The following is an 18,733-nucleotide window of genomic DNA, read 5'->3' on the forward strand; positions in this document are numbered from 1 at the left end:
GAGTTCAAGAATCATTTCGACACAAAAAAGAAGTGATGAAAATGACAGGAAACTTTGCACTTTAAAAACTGATGCTGCAGAAGTTCTTCCGCGGTTTATCTTGTTCATCAGCGCATCAGCTCTGTGGTATCACCGTCAAGTTTCAGGGAAAATATGAAGATAATAAAAGACACAGGAAGTTATTAAAATTATTGTACCGCTTGTTTATGCCTTTAAGGTGTACTGTGGCTTTCCTGACGATTCATATCATAAGCTAAACGAAGTGCTTTATGTGTTAATGCATAAAAAAAGATAACATGTTTTGAAAGGAAGGGAAACTGAAAAAGCATCAGATGCACAGACTGTGGTGTAATATGAGCAAAAGACTCATTTTCCTCTCTCTGTCAGCAGATGTGGTTTTACTTCTGTTCTTTGAGACCAGCTGTGGAAGATTGCACTGCGTAAGCGAGTTTCATTCACTGGTAAAGAAAGATGAGAATGGTGATCTTTCACAGGACGCTCTGTAATTACGGAACAAGGTCTCGCAAGTTTGAACAGAGTAAGAGACCAAATAACAACACCTTAAGGTCGCTGTGTGCTTGCAGCGTTAGAATCAAAGGGTAAAGTGTGACTTTAATAGTCGTAATAATAAAGGCCTTTATGTCAGTGTGAGTTCAGCCCGTGCTGTTCTTCACATCACAAGAAGACAGAGGACAGAGCAGTCAAAAAGACTGACTAAAAACTGATCAAGTATTCTGTTAGTTATTCAAATCATAGTTTAATAATCATGAAAAACAATCATTCAGTCTAAACCATGTAAGAGATCACCCTCTGCTTATGATTTCACATGAATGAGACATACAAGTAAAAAAAAAGGCTGTAAAACAACACATAAAGAAAGTGGATGGAAAATATGTTGACTTTCAAAATCAGAGCACAGTGGCAGATCATTAGCACTTTGAAGGTAAAACGGGAGATGTTCATTGGATCAAAAATGAACACTGTTTAAAAATACAGTACATAATGTTGTTTGGCCACTTCTGCTGTGTTGGGCCTAAGTTTCAGACCCGTGAGGCCCAGCGACGCTCTTCCTCGGCCCATTTAACAGGCACTGTCATGCTTCACCTTCTGCAGCCTCTTTTCCATCCAAGCGTGTTGAGTCTCGCGGTGTTAGATCCTCTTGTTGATTCTTTTGAAGGTTACACCCTTCTCTCCTGGAGTTACGCAAGTCTGCATACGCAAAAAAGGAAAAAAAAGAGGATTAAAGATAATCTGGTATTAAAAGAGCAAATGGATTTATCTAAGGGATTATTAATCTCATTCAAAAAGTGCAGTGAATAAGTGGCTTCTTCTCCTACCATTACTAGCTTGTCATCAACGATCTCTGCTGTGAAGAGGTACTGAGGGAACTGACATGAAATCTTGTTGCCTTCCATAGTTACAGGCGCCTTAAGAAAAATATCGTGGAGCTTTGGTTACATGAAGGTTTCATTAAAAGTTGTGAACACTGTCAGCTGCAAATCCTAAGTTTCCTCTGTGCATTTTAGTTCCTCACCTTGAATTTGGATCCTGTCATCGTCGTCAGCTCACATTCTTGACCAACAATAAATGTATTGGACCAGGTCCAGTTCGGGATGGTTTGTGTCCAGGTGAAGTTATTCCCGTCTTGCACCACTTCGGTCACCGCCTTGTGGTCTGTCTTGGCATTTTGAAGACCTGTGAACAAGCGGGTTATATCCCAGAGCAAGAAGTCCAACAAAGTGTAAACAAATGATGCCTGACATTAGTTCATTTGTGGCTTAAAAAAAAAGAAGTATCCTCATACCAACTACTTCCAGAAAATCCTCATAATTCTCTTGACTCTCAAGCTCATATTTCCCACTGAACCCCATGATGCCAAAAGAGCAGAAATAAAAAAAGGGAAGAAGTTCTTGAGTCAAGAAAGGAGTGGCCTGCTCCCGATGAACCACCTTTCTGTTCCTTTCCACTTACACGTTTCTAACAATGTGTCACCCCCCACACGTGGTATTTTTCCTAAGACTAGTGTCACAAGCTGCAAAGTATGTCCACGCTCCTGCCTGTATCAGGTTTTTCCAGCCCTTCGCTGATGTAAAAAAAGGACATCTGCATGTTTGAACATGTGGTGTAGTAAAATAGAAGATAAACACAGTATGTCCTAATGCCAGCATCATGTCAAAGGAGGTCGTTCAGGTGAGGTTAAGCAGTTTACACCAGAAAAGAACTTCCTTCAAATGAAAGTAGAAGCTACTGTTTTGTGGATTTATTGAGAAATAATGGAAAAAAACTGTGTGTCATTCCCCCTTGCTCTCTTCCTGCTTTCCTGTCTGATCTCTATTGCTGTGCTGTGAAAAAAAGCTGTTTGGTGGCTAAAAACCAGCAAAAAAGTGAAATCCAATTCCACAGAACAAGTAATATATATATTTTTATATCACCGTTAAGTATAAAAGGAAGATGCCAGAATATTCACACCTGAGACTGAATATGTGACATTTTTCTGAAAAAGATTTATTAAAATGAATAAAAAGAAACATGCAAGACGTTTGCACATTTCTGTTGGTGCTTGCAGTCAGGAAGGTATTTAATCTTGAAAGGAGGTGAAAATAAGGTGAAAACAAGGCTGCTGAATAAGATGTTAAAGCCCTCTCACCTGAATGTGTTAAATCTTGGACCTTTGCGAGAGCAATGGCTTCATTTCAGCTGGTAATAAAGAGTGAAACGCAGTGCTAATTTATCTCCTCCTCTGCTACCTGCAACTCTTTGTAAGCTCCACTCACCTTCCACTCTGAAGCAGAATAAACAGCTGGTCTCTCTCGAAGTGCTGAATGTACTGTGTTGTACTAAGTGGTAAAATCCATGTAAATTATTAGCATTTTTTTAAATTACAAAGTAAAATCACTTTGTTATCTTGTTATTTTTAAACAGCTTCTTATGTGGATTGTACAGATTCTTTAAATATAATGTGTTTTATGATGTGTTGGTGATCTATAGACATGCTGGTGGGTGGATATTGTTGATATTATTGAGGCACGCTAATTGCTCAATTTTTTATTTTATCCATCCATCCATCCATCCATCCATCCAGCCAGCCAGCCAGCTTCTTCTCTTATCCAGTTCAGGCCTGCAGAGCGAGGAGCCGGAGCCTATCCCAGTTTTTGGGAAAGGTGCAGGGTATGCCAGGATGCTGTGACGTGACAATACAAACCACCACTTTACCCTTATTACAAATCAAACAGTGTAACTGTGTGTCTTTGTACCTGTAATGAATCACAGACAAAGCCTGCTTTGAATCATTGGTGGAAAGGACCAACGACTGTCAAGGAAAGTTCCAGGAAGTGTGACTTTATGAAATACATAAAGGACAAAATAAAAAGGTGGATTTTGCATCTTTTAGTAGATAAAAATTTAACTGCTGGATCATTTTTGCTGCTAATGTAATAGAGTATGAGAAGCAGATAAATTAACATAATAAATCTTTAAATATGTGTAATGATTACTTGTATGTGTTGAATTTTTTGACAAAAGTGCAGACAATCCCCTGAGTTCTGTGTTAGTTTTTGTTCTTGAGGTTTTTTTTTTGCACTTTTCTGATCTTCTTCATGTTTCTGTCTCCAGTATTGGATCCTCTCTTTTATATCTTCTAAAAAATCTGATTTATCACACTCTTAATTGGTAGTTGGTGATTAACACTTTAATAACAACTGATCATGAGCTGTGTTTACGTTAACTATCTATATAATGAGGAAAACCTTTTTTTTTTTAAATCTAATAAACACCATCTGCTTCTGCTTCTATCATCAGACTGATGTTAACACCTCGGATAATACCTGAGAGAGCTCTTTGTTTGCCAGAGCAAAGTGAGAAATGAAGAGTTGGCCTTGAAGCAGAATTCAAGCAACGTTCTACTTTTATTTATTCATCACATTTCTACAAACATACAAAGAAGATGATATGGGATGATTGTGTGCACAGCAGATAAAACAGGTTATACTTTATTTCCACAATATACCATAAAGATACCAAGTGACTGCAACAGAACAGTGATCGTTTGTCTTTCCACGCTTTTTACACGACTCGGGTTCTTCGACACGTTCGCTCTTGTACAGAGCAGATGTGGAGTTGTAACTGAAAGGGAGTGAGAGGCTGTGCTGGATGGAGGTCCTTTCAGTCTTTTCTCCTAGAGTCTGAATAAACAAAAAAAACATGCATGCACAGATTTGTGTCCAGTCCCAAGAGGGCAGCAAACACTGTGTCAGAGCTGTTACTGTCTACTGAAAGAAACTCTACTTTCAATCTCAGTTACAGCAACATGGAACAACATACCTGTGATACAGCAGCATAGTCAGTACTCTTCACCTTACATTGACAGCTTATGACAATGATAATCCACTGACTGATGAATGATCATGGGATCATGTACAGTGAAGCCTGTGAAACCCTACCTCCCTGCTCTGTTTGTTACTGTGATCCCTATAAGGAATGAACCAGTAAGTCTCATCTTAGTACGACGAATGAGTCACACTTTGTCAACAGGCACAATAAGGTCTTTGTTGACCCCTCCCTTATCTTTATTCTTCACAAAGGAGAAAGAGAAAACTCCTCCTGTAGTTTCCTCAGCGGTTCTCCCCCCTCTCAGAGCTGTCGGCTGGCAATCGATGGGGCTGCCGGGCAGCAGGTTGGGGGTGGAGGGAGTCGGGGTGGTAGCTCCCCAGATGTATAATGCTTCCCCCTCAGGGCAAGGCGGCAGACCCATACTCAGGTAACTCGGGCTCGGGCTGGCTGAGGACGGCAGAGTACGCTGGCTTCCGTTCAGACAGCCGGAGTTGTGGTCCGTTGAGTTTTTGCGTGAGTTTCCAGAGGAGCTGAAGGTGGAGGAACGGTAATTATACTCTCTCCAGCCGGGACGCTTGCGCTGGTGACACTGGCATTTCAGGATCCGGATGAAAGCCAGCTTGAACTCGCGGTTGTAGCAGGGGTAGATGATGGGGTTCAGGCAGCTGTTGAAGTAACCAAGCCAGAAGATTACTTTGAAGAGGGATTCAGGTGGCCGCAGGTGCACATTAAAGGACCCTGGGACAGCAGGGGGTAAAAAGAGAAGCTGCTCTTAGTCATGAATAGTAAGCATGGCTGATGTAGTCGCCTACACATTCTACACATTCACCAATACAACAAGTGAAAGATCCTTTTTTTGATCCAGGGAGGAGACACAAACTGGGATCTGACAGAATCTGCCAAATCAAACATTTGGAGCTATTGTGAATAAGAGAGCAGCGGCTCTGTGCAGAAATCCTAATTTCTTCTGTTCTTTGGCTAGTTCACATAAAACTAACATCAATCCTTCTATTTTCTTTCTCTTATCTAGTCAGTAATGTAATGCGGTGTGGTGGAGGGGTTGGAGTCCAGAGGCCCCATTATAGCTAGCTAGCTTCTTGGCTAACACATAGACAACCATTCACATTCACACCTAAGGCCAATTTAGAATGGCCAGTTTAAATAACCTAACGATAACTCAGGTGATACCGTGTGATTAGGAGCTAAAATGGGTGCCTACCACTTTAAGGATGTTAAATCAATCACAGCAGCGGTTTAGTGACTTGAGGGGCGTGGCCTAAGTAGACGGCAGTGTCATGGTTTTCTGACCTGTACACAAGTAAGTTCTTATTTTTGATTATATCTAAATGGAATTCATTATTACCTCTTTAGTTTGTAAAAGATAAATAAACCGTCAAGTGAAATCGATTTTTCTATATAAGAACATGTGTCAGCCATAAACTCTTTTATTACCCTACACATATTCTAACGTCTCAGTTTTCACTATTTTCCCTGAGCTTTTTAACTTGTTTGTATGCAAGGCCGTCAATTAAATCTCAGAAAACCAGCCTGCACAGTACAAATGAAGCCAATTAGCTGAGTTCCTAAATTTTAGACTCCAATTAAGTAACGCTTATCCTAATAATAAAATAATGTTAAAAATAATGTTGTTAACTAGACTTCGATTGTTACTGTAAAAACAAACTATCAAAAATCTCTGATATAATTCAGATTTGAAAACTTGGGTCTTTAAATGACTGATTTATTTTCAGAGATATGCGTGTTCACCTTGTGACACCCTTCTGCAACTCCTTCGTAGTGGCAGTGCAAGAGTCTCTGGGTGTTGCCAAGGCTTAATTGCCAATTGTCTACACTTCCAGAGGTGTGGGTAAAGGCATGGCTGAGGATAGGTTGGGGGAGATGACACTTCTTCTCTTCAATGGCTCTCTGGGATTTTTTTTTTTAAAGTTGACGTCCCATCCATCCTCTTCCATTTATCCTTCTCAGGGTTCTGTTGAGGTTATTGAATGATTTATAATAAAAACAATGCTTCTGCAAACTCTGGTGTCAATCTCCACTTTATGAACAAGTCTCTATTGTAGATGAGACATTAGGTCTCAATGGGACTACCTATATAAAAAAGGTTAAATAAAAATAATAAATAAAAACGTTGTGGCTTTTGAGCCGGATCGAAACAGCTTTTTTAATTTAAAGATTGATCTGATGGCTAGAGTAATTCAACAGTTAACATACTAAAAGTGTTGTTTACTCAAAGACCTTACTCATTTTAGGTAGTATCATGTGTTCTCACTGTTTCACCAGCAGAGATTCAGGGTTCATGACAAGCTAAGCTATTCGCCTTCTGACTCAACCTCCACACTCGAAACACAGTCGTGAAAGTTGACCTTTTCACCTGAAGCATCCGAAGTTGAGATTCCAACGACCTTGTACATGTCGGAAAAAATGTGTATTAAGTTGTGCTAAAGAAATGTTTTCACCAAATGACTCATGAATAAGCATGCAGTCCTGAGCTACATTTATACTGAGCGATGATATGCTCATTTTTGCTAAATTTGAGGATTGAATCTCTCCTGTGAAAGTCAGCAGAGGTTATTTATATATTCTGTAAGGGAATATGAAAGTGTACTATGGCACCTCAGAGTCATCTGGAGGCTGAATAAATGTAACTGACAGAAAGTGATCAACATGGATCAATTACAGCCATTTAATTAGGTCGTTTTAAGATCATTTTATACTCATTACACATTACTGAGACTTCCTGGTTTAGTTATCCTTTATTGATGTTGCATCATATCCAACAGGTGGCAGCACTGATTAAGATAAACAGGGTTTTTTTTACTCTTAGACCGTTTGCAGTCTTCAGATGAGGATGTGAAGACAGTTAGTTCCATATGTTATTCATCATTACAGAAAACCTTGTATTTAGGAAGGCCTTCACAAGCAGATAATGTGTTTCCTTAAAAAGAAAAAACCCAAAACAAAGTAAAACAATACACTTGATCAAGAAAGCAGAAAAGGTGAGCTGACCCTGAATTCCCTTTTAGATAAATGCTCTGTGGGAGAGACAAGCTGGTCTGAAAAGGGGGAAAAAAAGTTGAAGTGAAATGACAGTTTGTCCTGTCAGAGGTTATGGAGGTTACACTAGCAACACAAGTGTCTCCTTTCTGCACGGTGCCTAGTGGCCTTGTCTGTGTTTACACAGGTAACATGGCTGAAGCTGTGCAGACGTGATCGTTGGTCAGACTCGACACGAAAAACGAAATGATATCATTCTGAAAGAGTATGAGGCAAGTTTGCCATGTATGATAATGAGCAAATCTGGGCTGGGTTAAATTGCATTAATCTACCCCCTGTTGTGCTTTTTGTCCTACTGTGGCTGAGCTTAAATACAGGAAGGATATCTTACAAGCTAATGAGGTGAGAGGGGAAGCCTGAAGACTAAAATAGGGGATTAATAAGCACAGCACAGCGTGATTAGTGTGAAACAGACACATTGTGCGTTTGCGCGCGTGTTTGTGTGTAGGCTGATGTGAGTAAAACAACGTTTCTTTACACCAGCCCACATTCCTAAATTGATATCACATTCCTGGATAGGCTGAGGATGCACCACGATCTCAGGCTTTCAAGTGTGAAATTACCTCTGACAACCAGAGACACCTCAGCTTACTTCTTCATGAAAATCAGATCAACAGCTTTAACGATTACTCTAAGCTGTACAAGGTGCATTATACACAACACAGCCAAAGGGTGAACTGACGCAGGTACCCGGGTCAAAAGCACACTTTGATTTTGATGTCGCAATAACAGGAGAGCATGGAACCAGACGTGTTCTTTCCAAAACACACGCACGCACACGTACACGCTGCTGTGGACAATTTGTAATGTTGATGAAAGTGATTATTTGACAATATGAGGAAATGTCGCTTTCAGCTTTCATCCTAATGAGTGGCTCCAAGTACTAGAAGCTGTCTCTCTCTCTGTGTGTGTGTGTGTGTGTGTGGTAGCTAGACTGTGAGATGAGACTGCTGTCTGAATGAGTCTTGGCCCCATAAACTCCAGATGAATCGGTGTCTTCTTGGAGGCTGGTATTTTCACATGCTATTTTCCCCTCTGCTCGGCCACTTAAATGTGATTACATAACTGTGTGAGCTATGAGCGTGATTGGGATACAGAGGAGGGGATTTGGTGAATTAAAATATGGTCATTCCTTCGTTTCTCTCCATGTCTGTCTCTCTCCATTCATCTCCATTTGTCAGTGTGTTTCTCTGTGTAGTAGCTGGCTGCAAATCAAAAGGATTTGACTGCCTGCATCACATCTCTGCTTATTCTTTTCTCACCCATAACCTTTTGAAACTGATCAACCCTGATTATTAAATATTTTGCGTGCTTACGTTCTGTAACGTCTCGGTTTGGGCGACAGTTATATAAATCTACACCACGTGCATCTGGATTGGACACCGAGAGCAGCATCCACACAGGCAAAACCGATACGAAGCACCGTCTCCATCCTCGGAAACCCCCTTTAACAACATCCCGATCATCCCACAGAGAGTATAAGTTGGGACCCTGCCATCATGTTCCCGTGTCTCCTTTCAACACAAACGTGGGATAAAAGTGTAGGAAGCGCTGGCTGACAGCAGACCTTCCAGTGTCCAGACATGGTTCATGTTTGTGTGTTTAAGTTCTGTGTGAACGTGGTCCATTTTTGTCCTCTTTCAAGTGTTTATGTTTAAAAGCTATAGTATAAACGGCAGAGGAGGCGATGGGCTCAGCCCTGGGACAATAGTATACAGATAAATGCGGGCGGGTTGTGGCCTCACCCTTTCTGTTAATAGAAATGTTTGCACCTCCTTCCTGAGGACAGGCACACGCATATTTCACTCTGAAACACAGGAACATCTTAACAAAACATGGCATCCTGTTATTCTAACTAATTGAAGTAGTGATGCCTATTCTGTGCCATGTACACACACACACAATCTGCTCTCACACATCCTGTTTCATAACACAGCAGTAAATATGATTAATATGTCTTGATCTGAGAGGAAAAAAGCATTATTGCCCTCTCGCTTTGCTTTCAATGAAAACCGTAGCGTGAAGCTATTTTTGGAAAATTGAGCTGACATCCCAGAGACCCCTCGTCTTCACCCCGATACCCCGTGGCACCTCCTGCTCTGCTCTGCCACCTCCTTTCTTTTTCATTGCTTTGATACTTAGCTCTCTAATTATTTTTCCTTCTCAAAAAAGCATTTGAGTTAACCCTGGAGCGCACAGGCGGGCCAGCTCAGCGGCCTTAAAAGCCAAAGAAGCTGTCTGAGAATCCCACAGAATTAACTGTTTCTGCTCAAAAAATGAGGAAACAACACCTCAGGTGTTGGATTCTCTCACATTTAGACACGCTGCTTGCACCACTTGTTCGATGCGAGGCCTTCACAGGACATTAGTGCCTATGCTGGCTGTGACAGAGCTGTGGGAAAATATGTGCAATGAAACACTAAAAACTTTTCTTTGGATGAGCGCAGAGATGAGGACAAGTGTGAGGATAACAGTCGATCTGGTTCTAAAATATATTTATTTGTGTGTATATTTATTTAAAGTTAAACATTTTTTCCCCTTTAATAGCAATATGAAGAAACCTTTTCTTCATTTATATCTATGCAGGCCTGAAAAGTCAATTAACTGATTAGTCACTGGAGCAAAAATTAATTAGTAACCTCGCTGATAACTCAGAATTACTTTCAGTTATTTAGCAAGCAATTCAATATGAGCTGCACTCGTTTTACTCATGTGGGCAAATTGACTTTTGTTGTTCAGTAAATCTTGTAGATTTTGTAGATTTTAATTGTTTATGAACATGATAAACGCATGAAAATGTCTAATTAAGCTGAAAAAACTATGAAATTCATCTCATCACAGACATGAAATAAATAAATATTTGTAAACAATCATAAAATCTGCTTCCGTGCACAGTGGCCTTGGAACACTTTAATTTGCATGTGAACCCATGTTGCTATAGCTTTTGCTGCAGAGTTGCCTTAAGCTATTATCTTGCATGTGTTATATGAGACCTGCTTAAAGGACATATGAGATTTGAAAGGTCAGTGTCAGTGTAAATAAATAGTTATCAACAGTAAAAGTACATCATGGAGTGTACTGGCTGCCCTACTGCACCTCTCACCCTATGACAGCTGGGATAGGCTCCAGCCCCCAGTGCAAACCTGGACTGGATGGATGGATGGATATAATCTAACTTAGATATTTGGATGAAAATGAGTCTTTAGGGAAAAATAAAACACCATGAAACAAAATTAAAAGACTGGAAATCGGCTTCAGTCTGGGTCAGTTTGTCAGATGAGTCAACACAACAAGCATCAGGAGGCACTGGTGCACATGATTAATGGAAGTGGGACGTTTACATGACTGTAAAGTTGCCTTTACAAATTGTTGTGTTTGCACTGTAGTGCCTACTCTGAACTTCTTCAATCTTGTTCCCGAAAAATCAAAATCAGAATCAAATAAACTTTGGAAACTTGCTGAAGCCAACCTGAAGTGAACGCAAGCTTTACATTTTTAAAAGAGAAACAGCCAGACTAATAGGCTGATACATTCTAAGTTTAGGTATGACGCTTTTACCGACAAATATGCAGATGCTGAAAGTTCACAGCAAGTGTGTGTTAGATTTTGGACCGCTTTTCGTCCAAAGTAGCTGGTTTGGAGTACACTAACTTAAAAAAAATTTGACGTCGTGTTTATAATCCTGAGGTTTTTGCTCCAAGTTAAAGGCGTAAAAGGAAAAAGGACACTTTAAAACCTGAAAAGGAATGACTCAAACTGTGGGAACCGTTGCTGCCTGCTTGCCATTTATGTACAATGACAAAAAAATAAACTCCACAGTAATAACAGACGTTGCGTAAGATAGGTGAGACCTGTAGCTAAGGGACAGTTCACATATTTCTTCACAGGTTAAAACTTGATGGATCTGAGGTTGCAGTGGCTCCTTTTGGCCAGCCTCACTTTGATCTCTGAAAGCTTTTAATTGTTTAAAAAGCTGCAGTGATGGATGAGGCAGAAGCATCTGCAGCCACGCTGACACAATCGCTCAAGACACAAACGAGCATAACTTGCAATGCCCATCCACTGCACACCAGCGCACACACACACACACACACGCGCACACATCACCAACCACATGAGTTACAATACGAATCAGTGGCAGTGTGCAGAGGAAGGAGCAGGATAATAACAAGTGTGAAACAGGAAATCCCACTCTGTGGGTGGAGGCTCAGATCAACACAGGGATAGTGCCGCTGTCCTATCAGACTTAAGACGTGAGTCACACCAGAGAGCAGAGAGCAGGACAAACTTTAACTTCAAAACAACATCTCCCACAAATCTGCATCTGAAAATAGAGGTGCCTCAGGGCCCCGGTTCAGCTCCCTGGGTTGAGCAGGCGACCCAGGCTAACGCAGAGGTTTGAATCTGCCCCGAGGCCTTTTACTGCTTTTTTTCCCCCTGCTTTCCTGCCTTCTCTAGACTGTCCCAACACAATAAAAGCTAAACAAAATAAAGGCTAAAATAAAATATGTTAAAAAGAAAGGGAGCTCGGTGCCCAGCTTTGACATGACTATATAGTAGCACCATTCTCTGCCAGAGTACTCTCTCTGTGGATGCTTTTATGAATCTCTTAAGCCACTTAAAGTGGGCAGTAAATAAAGCTGCATGGTGCTTTGTCGCAATGTATCAGTATTCTACACCAGAGACTGTAAAGAGAAACTTGGGGGCTGGTTTTTGGCAGTGTCTAAAGAGGGTCCTTCTGAAGTCCACCCCTGAATGTAGGCGTAGAAGCCTCTCAGAACTGCAAATTCAGAACTTTGTAAAATCACATTTGGTGTGTACATTCGGTATCTCATCCAGGATGCCTTGGGGCAAAATAATCCCTGCCATGTAGCACTGCATAGTGATCCTGCCTCAGGTACTGCGTGTGTGTGTGTGTGTGTGTGTGTGTGTGTGTGTGTGTGTGTGTGTGTGTGTGTGTGTGTGTGTGTGTGTGTGTGTGTGTGTGTGGACGTGATGAGCTGCAGCTTGAAGCCAGGTGCATAAACACACTCCCTTATATCGACGCTAAATGAACACATGCAGACACATGGCTGTACACAAACATATACATATAGCCCACGGTGCCCCCGCGGGGTTAATCCCCACACATTCAGACCATCCGGCCCATTCTTGAATACAGCGCTTGTTTTTCAGTGAGGCCGTTTCCCCCTCCCCTCCCAAATGCCACTGCTAAACAAAGACTTGATGTTTTCTCAGCCTGCAATACATTGCTTCATTTCCACTGCAGTTTTTTAAACATTCATGCCAGAGTGCTGTTGAATGCTCGCCAGCGCCAGTGGCATCATAAGGGAGCCTCAGCAGGCTCCACAGGCTTCTGAAATGACTGACCAGAGCAGAGAGAGGCCACCTACCACTCACAGTGTATTTAGTGCAACAACAAATCAAATCAGACACTGAAAATATTTGGATGAGCTCTCAGTGAATTCCACTTCCTTGAAATGTTTTGGCGTTTCCAATGGGGCCCTGATTTCAGAGAAAATGGTGAACTTTTAACTTTGCAACATAAACAGAGGCTTAGGCCAGATCAATGATATAGATTCATTCATTCTGCGTCACATATTGCTACAAGATAAGGGGTTTTACTTCAGCAGTAATGGCTAAACCCGTAGAGCCCACCGAGACGTTTAATGACAGCAGAGCAACCCAGGAGATTCTGTGTGCGGCAGATATGATTTGCAATGCCTGCAGCAGCGTTTAACAGCAACAGTTTAGCTTCCCAGAGACATTTATGTGACTGAGATGTATTTTCTGCAGGCTGTTTTCGACCAATTAAATATCTGTTTTTAAACTGGCTTCCAGGGGGAACAAAGGTTGTCGATGTCTTTTTGCAAATTGCTTCATGTAAAAAAAAAAAAAAAAGTATAGTCGTGGGGCGTACAAAAGACCCCCACCGAGTGACGTACGGAACCTACCTATGGGTAAGGCGAGAAAGAAGGGCAGCCAGCAAAGGGTAAACATGCCGACCACAACTCCCAAAGTTTTAGCTGCTTTCTTCTCCCGGGAGAATTTCAGCAGTTTTACCGTGAGCGAACTTCTAGCCTGGTTCGCGCGACCCTTCCCCGTGCCAGAACTGCCGGGATCCTCGTGCACCTGAGATCCCTTGTGGATCCTGAGGGTCAACTCGCTGGAGTTCATCCTCTCCCGCATCACACCTGCCTCCAGGTTCTTAGTGGTCCTTTTGGCGACTATGTACACACGGCAGTACATGGCCAGTATAACGACGAGAGGGATGTAGAAGGAGCCGAGGGAGGAGAAGAGCGCGTAAAACGGCTCCTCGGTGATGGGACATATCGTGTCGTCCGGCGACGGTGGCTGCTTCCACCCGAGCAGAGGGCCGATGGAGATGACCACCGACAGCGCCCAGACCCCAAGCATAGCCAGCAGAGCCCGCTTCTCCGTCACGATACCCGGGTACTGCAGCGGGTGGCTCACTCCAATGTAGCGGTCAATAGATATTACGCACAGGCTCATGATGGACGCGGTGCAGCACAGCACATCCACCGCCGCCCAAATGTCACAGAAGATCCTGCCGAACACCCAGTAGTCCAGGATCTCCAGTGTGGCTGACACAGGCAGCACCGTGGTGCCCAGCAGCAGGTCCGCGATAGCCAGGTTGATGATGAAGTAATTGGTCGGGGTCCGCAGGTGCCTGTTGCACACCACAGCGAGGATTACAAGGATGTTGCCCGCAATGGCAAACACGATGAAAGCCCCGAGTACCAAGCCGAGCGGGATGGCTCGGGTGAGGTCCATCTCGCTGCGCACCGTATGGTTACCCCCAGAGCTGTTAGTGAAATTGAACTGGGAAGACGCCCCGTCGAGTTTCGAGGAACCATTTTTCCACAAGTCTGTGACATTGTCAATGCTCAGACTCATTTTGACTCACAAAGTCCTCCATAGCAGGCTCCAGACCACTTGTAGCTTTAAAGAAAGGGCTTTAACACAAACTGCCAAAACGGTCTATGTGCGCATGGCTCACTGCGCTTCTTCGAATTCGCTTCCAAACGTTTTATCAGAGAAAAGCGATCATTGTGCAGCCGCACGTTCCCCATGCAGTCCGTCTCCCCCCACTCTCCTGAGAGGTTAGTGGAGAAGTGAGGGGGGCAGCAGTCATCTCCTGCCTCCTCTCCTCCGCACACAGCGTTGCCATATATTGACCAAACATACCTAAACACGCGCTTATGAAGTGCGCGTGACGCACTGCACGAAGAGCAGTGATTGCGCAGAATACGCACATAGTGTCGTTGCTTCATTTTCTTTCTTTCTTTCTTTCTTTCTTTCTTTCTTTCTTTCTTTCTTTCTTTCTTTCTTTCTTTCTTTCTTTCTTTCGACTTTGCAGGACGCAGCGAGGAATCGCGCTTTTAGGGTGAAGCACTTCATTTGTGTCCGATTTATTTTTCCCCACGGTGGGAGGGTGCTTAACTGGGCATTTACAAGTTCCACAACCACATAACTTTGTGAGAGTAAACCTCGTTGGTGCAGTTTTTTTTTAAAGGTACTTCTAGCTTGCTTGGCGGTACGCTGGTAAAAAAGTGTTTTGTTGACAGAGAAAATAATGACATAATTTTAAGCCAAGGTGTCCTGACTGTAAGAGATGCTCAGTTTCAGTGCGGTAAATATTCAGGATGTTCCAGCAGTCAGCTTAGATGGTTAAGCCTTCAACTTCAAACCGATTAAGTTCAAACGTAGATTACACATCACATACAATCCTCTCTCATATGACAGCTATCTCTCGTGAATTATATTCCTATTTTGGTAAAATGCAAGAGTTCCTCAGAGTACTCTCATCTCGGGTATACCGTATAAGTTAGGAAGAAGTGGCAGGCTTAGTGGACTGGCACATGCGCATTCCAGAGACAGGTTCCTCTCTTAGAAGCACTTTATAAAAAGGCCAACCACTATGGGTCTAATTTCCACAAAAGTAAATTTTTTTTTTCATGTTTATTGAATTACAAAGAATATATATGTACCTACAAATAATTACCAGTACATAAACTAGAATATAAAAGCAAAAATTAAAGGTTTACAGGAAAGAAGAAAAACAAAACAAAACAACCCAGCAGAACTTTAAAATAATGTCCCACTATTAATAATCAGCAAGGTGTCAAAAAGTGATTAATTTATAATTTATATGGCATTACTCCTCCTTAGTATACCATTTATAAATAAAAATATATGTTCACGATTATAACTACAGCACTGACTGTAGTCATAAATAATAATAAATACAGATCTAAACATATCTGTATTTATAAATGATATATTAAGATGGAGTAAATATAAATGATGAATTACACACTCAGTATTAGCTTTCCAAATCTTAATAGTGTGACATTATAAAGTGCTACCAATAATTCTGCTGTAATTTTAGTAGTTAGTTACTTCCATGTATTTATAACATAAAATCAAACAATATTTCCCCCAATGTATTCTGTAAATACTTATTCACAACATAAAGAAAGGAAATATTGTTTGTTTTTATGTTAAAATGCATCAGATTTACACCCTATTTAAAATTTCTTTCCTGGAAGAAAATAACTGAGGTTACTCATTACTTAAACACTGTCAGATTAATTACTTCTTCTTTCCTGCAAAATCTTGAATATTTACTCCCTTATCCAAGTGTGTGTATTTGTAGGTAACTATAATTACATTTTTAATGTCAGATAAAATGTAATAACATTCCTTTCAGTTTTAGGGAAATCGTACCTTTAATCATGGGCATTATTATAAAGTGCTGCTGAGCTGTTTAACTATTTATGCTACACAGGCAGCTGACCAACACACAAAGGTGTCCTCTGATAAACCTGAAGTTGCATGCTTTACGATTTGGTGCTCTGCAAAGTTGGCTTTTATTCACAGACCAGATTGTTTGAAAGAATTTGTCATGTTTAATATTTTCGGGAAACAACACACACATGACCTGCAGCAACGACCTGAGTGGTCTCCTTTGGACAAACTAATTAATACAGGTTAGACCAAAAGTATGTGACTAATTTAATATAAATTATGTCAAAAGTGCTGAAAATGAATTCTCCATTGTGATGTCATCGTGTCAAACATTTTCATAAAGATAGTCATGAAATATGCAGGACTCATGAAGTAAAATGTGTTTCTTTTTCTTCTTTTCTACTGATATACCAAATAAAACTCGCATAATTTCTGAACTGAGCATTAAGAGGTTCTTCATGAATAATATGTGAAGTGACTGCTTCCACCTCCTGCATATTCACAAGGCTTAATAGCATCCATCTCTTTAGAGTAGAAAAAATGCAAAATAATCCGAGAGTGAAAAGAAAAGTAAAAGCATTTAATGGTTTTGGATACGACGATTTCACGGCCAAAATTGTTTCTCTGAAAAACAACCCAAGTGGAATTTATTTTCCCGCTAAAAGGAGAGAAATAACTTGCTCTCCAGACTGGTTTATCTCGACATTTTAAACAAATAAGGAAGTGAAACACGTAGACCTGCATTCGTTGATCTCGTCCTGCAGGTTTCTCCATGTTTTTCAGGGCACAGTCACTACTTGTTTATGTTCCTCTCAGTGCACTTACACCAAATATGTGCCAAGAAGATTATTTATCATTTAAATCTAAACCAATTCACAGCATCAGTGAACACAGAGCGCTTTCATTCCTGTCAAGTCCTAAAGATAAGTTTATGAGCTTAATTTTTTATTAAGTGTAAGAACCATCAGTTATCCTGATAGAGCTCATAACAGAAGCTAGTGTTCAGTCCCCCCGCTATGTGACCAAGGCTTTAAACAGCTTTGGTCTTATCAATGTTTGAAAGTTAGAAGGTCAAAACATTTAAGTCGCCCAACACAAATAAATAAATGAAAAGAGTTCATGGAAGCACTTTTTCAGCTAAATCAGGGCTCAGAAATACTCCCAACTAAAAACCAAGAGGCTTCTTTACCACGTGGAGCAACATTCCTTCAGAGGAGGATTAGGAATTAGCCTCTCAATCCTTCAGCAGGCACCAGAGTACTTAAGTATTTTGTGCATCTTCCTTAAAAGAGGAATCACCTGGAATTATCTCAAATAGTATCTATGACTGGATTTTACTGCATTTCACTGACCATTTCACTTGATTGAATACACTGAGCCTGCAGATAACATAAAAGCTGCTCAGCGTGCTGCCAAGTGCCCCGGGTGAGCAAAACCTTTAGTATCATTTGCTGAAAATTCGACTTCAGCAGGAGCATCCTCCTTTCGCTCTATGTGCTTCTGTGGTGAGATTTGCCTCAATTTCAAGAGGATCACTTTTTCTTCTTGGCAGGAAAAACAATATAAATCTGGAAGACAAGGAGCAATTTGCCTTCTTTTGTACAGACACAGGCTTCTAGTTTTGCACAGCATTCTGTCATTATTTTAATCTATTTAACATGAATCAAATGAGATTAAGAAAGTAGACAGTAGATAAAAACATACCCACATTTATTTTCCACATTTATTTTGTTCTGAAACGTCAAAGATTTATGTAGTGTTTGCACAATCCTGTTTCTCTAAGTTATATTTTAAGGACTGATTGTGAAACACGAATGCGAGAAGGAGGCTTTGCTTGAAACTGACATCTCTGTGGAGAGCTGCGTCCCTCTTTGACCTTGTGCTGCTCCTCTTCAAAAACCTGACCTCTAAGTGACGTGGTGGCGGAAAAGCTGTGGACGCTCACACCATATGTCCAGTATTATGCAGTCCAATAAAAGAGAACAACCCAAACACACGGTGCTGGTTTAGGATCAGCACAGCGTGACCGGTGAAAATAGACAAACAGACACACGCATACAGTTTTTACTTATGTAAGAAAGTTTCTTATTTCACAGGATTCTCTCCTTATGCTTGCTGTGGATGTTTTTCATACCATCGATAGGCACGCAAATGCCAGCTGGTAGTGAAGCCCCCACATACACTTAATCTATAGCTGCCCACCTGGTTGAGTGGGCTTCTGTAGTTTAGTCACGTAGCCTCTCCCAGACCATATATGGGTGATGTTGTGTAATACTCAGAGACATTGAAAATACTTTTTTTGTTGTTGTATAACTGGGCTTTCAGATTAGTAGCATGATTTTTTGGAATGACCATAAATAGACTCGAGGAGCCGAGATTCAGAGACAGAAAATGCGATCTGCTCTTCCAGGATTGTCACTCTTTTCTTCGAGCATCCATCTCATACAGAGATGTTTTTTTCTTTTCTTGGTCATCAAAGTAATGAATAGCCAAGAACACAGGCTCCTGCTCTATTGTAAAATAAATCAGGCTTGGATATTCAGCGGATGCTAGCTTT

At 41.2% G+C, this 18,733-nt stretch overlaps 2 protein-coding genes across 2 annotated transcripts; both read right to left on the reverse strand.

Annotated features, from left to right (window-relative positions):
- Positions 1-732: 732 nt before the first annotated feature.
- LOC146582174 (gastrotropin-like) lies at positions 733-1,972 on the reverse strand. Its single transcript, XM_085248172.1, has 4 exons — positions 1,805-1,972; positions 1,535-1,695; positions 1,338-1,427; positions 733-1,209 (listed from the first exon to the last, which is right to left on the reverse strand). Exons 1-4 carry the CDS (start codon positions 1,869-1,871, stop codon positions 1,150-1,152), a joined length of 378 nt encoding a protein of 125 aa, XP_085104298.1. The 5' UTR covers positions 1,872-1,972; the 3' UTR covers positions 733-1,149.
- A 1,914-nt stretch (positions 1,973-3,886) lies between these two features.
- Positions 3,887-14,756, reverse strand: LOC146582175 (alpha-1A adrenergic receptor-like). Its single transcript, XM_085292560.1, has 2 exons — positions 13,359-14,756; positions 3,887-5,067 (listed from the first exon to the last, which is right to left on the reverse strand). The coding sequence occupies exons 1-2, from the start codon at positions 14,320-14,322 to the stop codon at positions 4,514-4,516; spliced, it is 1,518 nt and encodes a 505-aa protein (XP_085148686.1). The 5' UTR covers positions 14,323-14,756; the 3' UTR covers positions 3,887-4,513.
- Positions 14,757-18,733: the final 3,977 nt, after the last annotated feature.

Source organism: Mchenga conophoros, linkage group LG2 (genome assembly GCF_057382185.1).
Source record: "Mchenga conophoros isolate Kocher_MC1m ecotype Shallow Benthic linkage group LG2, M_conophoros_male_GT1.1, whole genome shotgun sequence".
NCBI classification, from domain to species: Eukaryota; Metazoa; Chordata; class Actinopteri; order Cichliformes; family Cichlidae; genus Mchenga; species Mchenga conophoros.

Excerpts from the sequence above, each read along its gene's own strand:
- LOC146582174 (XM_085248172.1), bottom strand. The coding sequence starts at position 1,871 with ATGGGGTTCAGTGGGAAATATGAGCTTGAGAGTCAAGAGAATTATGAG. Across the intron at positions 1,428-1,534 it reads TGACAGGATCCAAATTCAAG|GCGCCTGTAACTATGGAAGG; the intron begins GTGAGGAACTAA and ends ATTTTTCTTAAG. Across the intron at positions 1,210-1,337 it reads TTGATGACAAGCTAGTAATG|ACTTGCGTAACTCCAGGAGA; the intron begins GTAGGAGAAGAA and ends TTGCGTATGCAG.
- LOC146582175 (XM_085292560.1), bottom strand. The coding sequence starts at position 14,322 with ATGAGTCTGAGCATTGACAATGTCACAGACTTGTGGAAAAATGGTTCC. Across the intron at positions 5,068-13,358 it reads CTTTCTCGCCTTACCCATAG|GGTCCTTTAATGTGCACCTG; the intron begins GTAGGTTCCGTA and ends CTGCTGTCCCAG.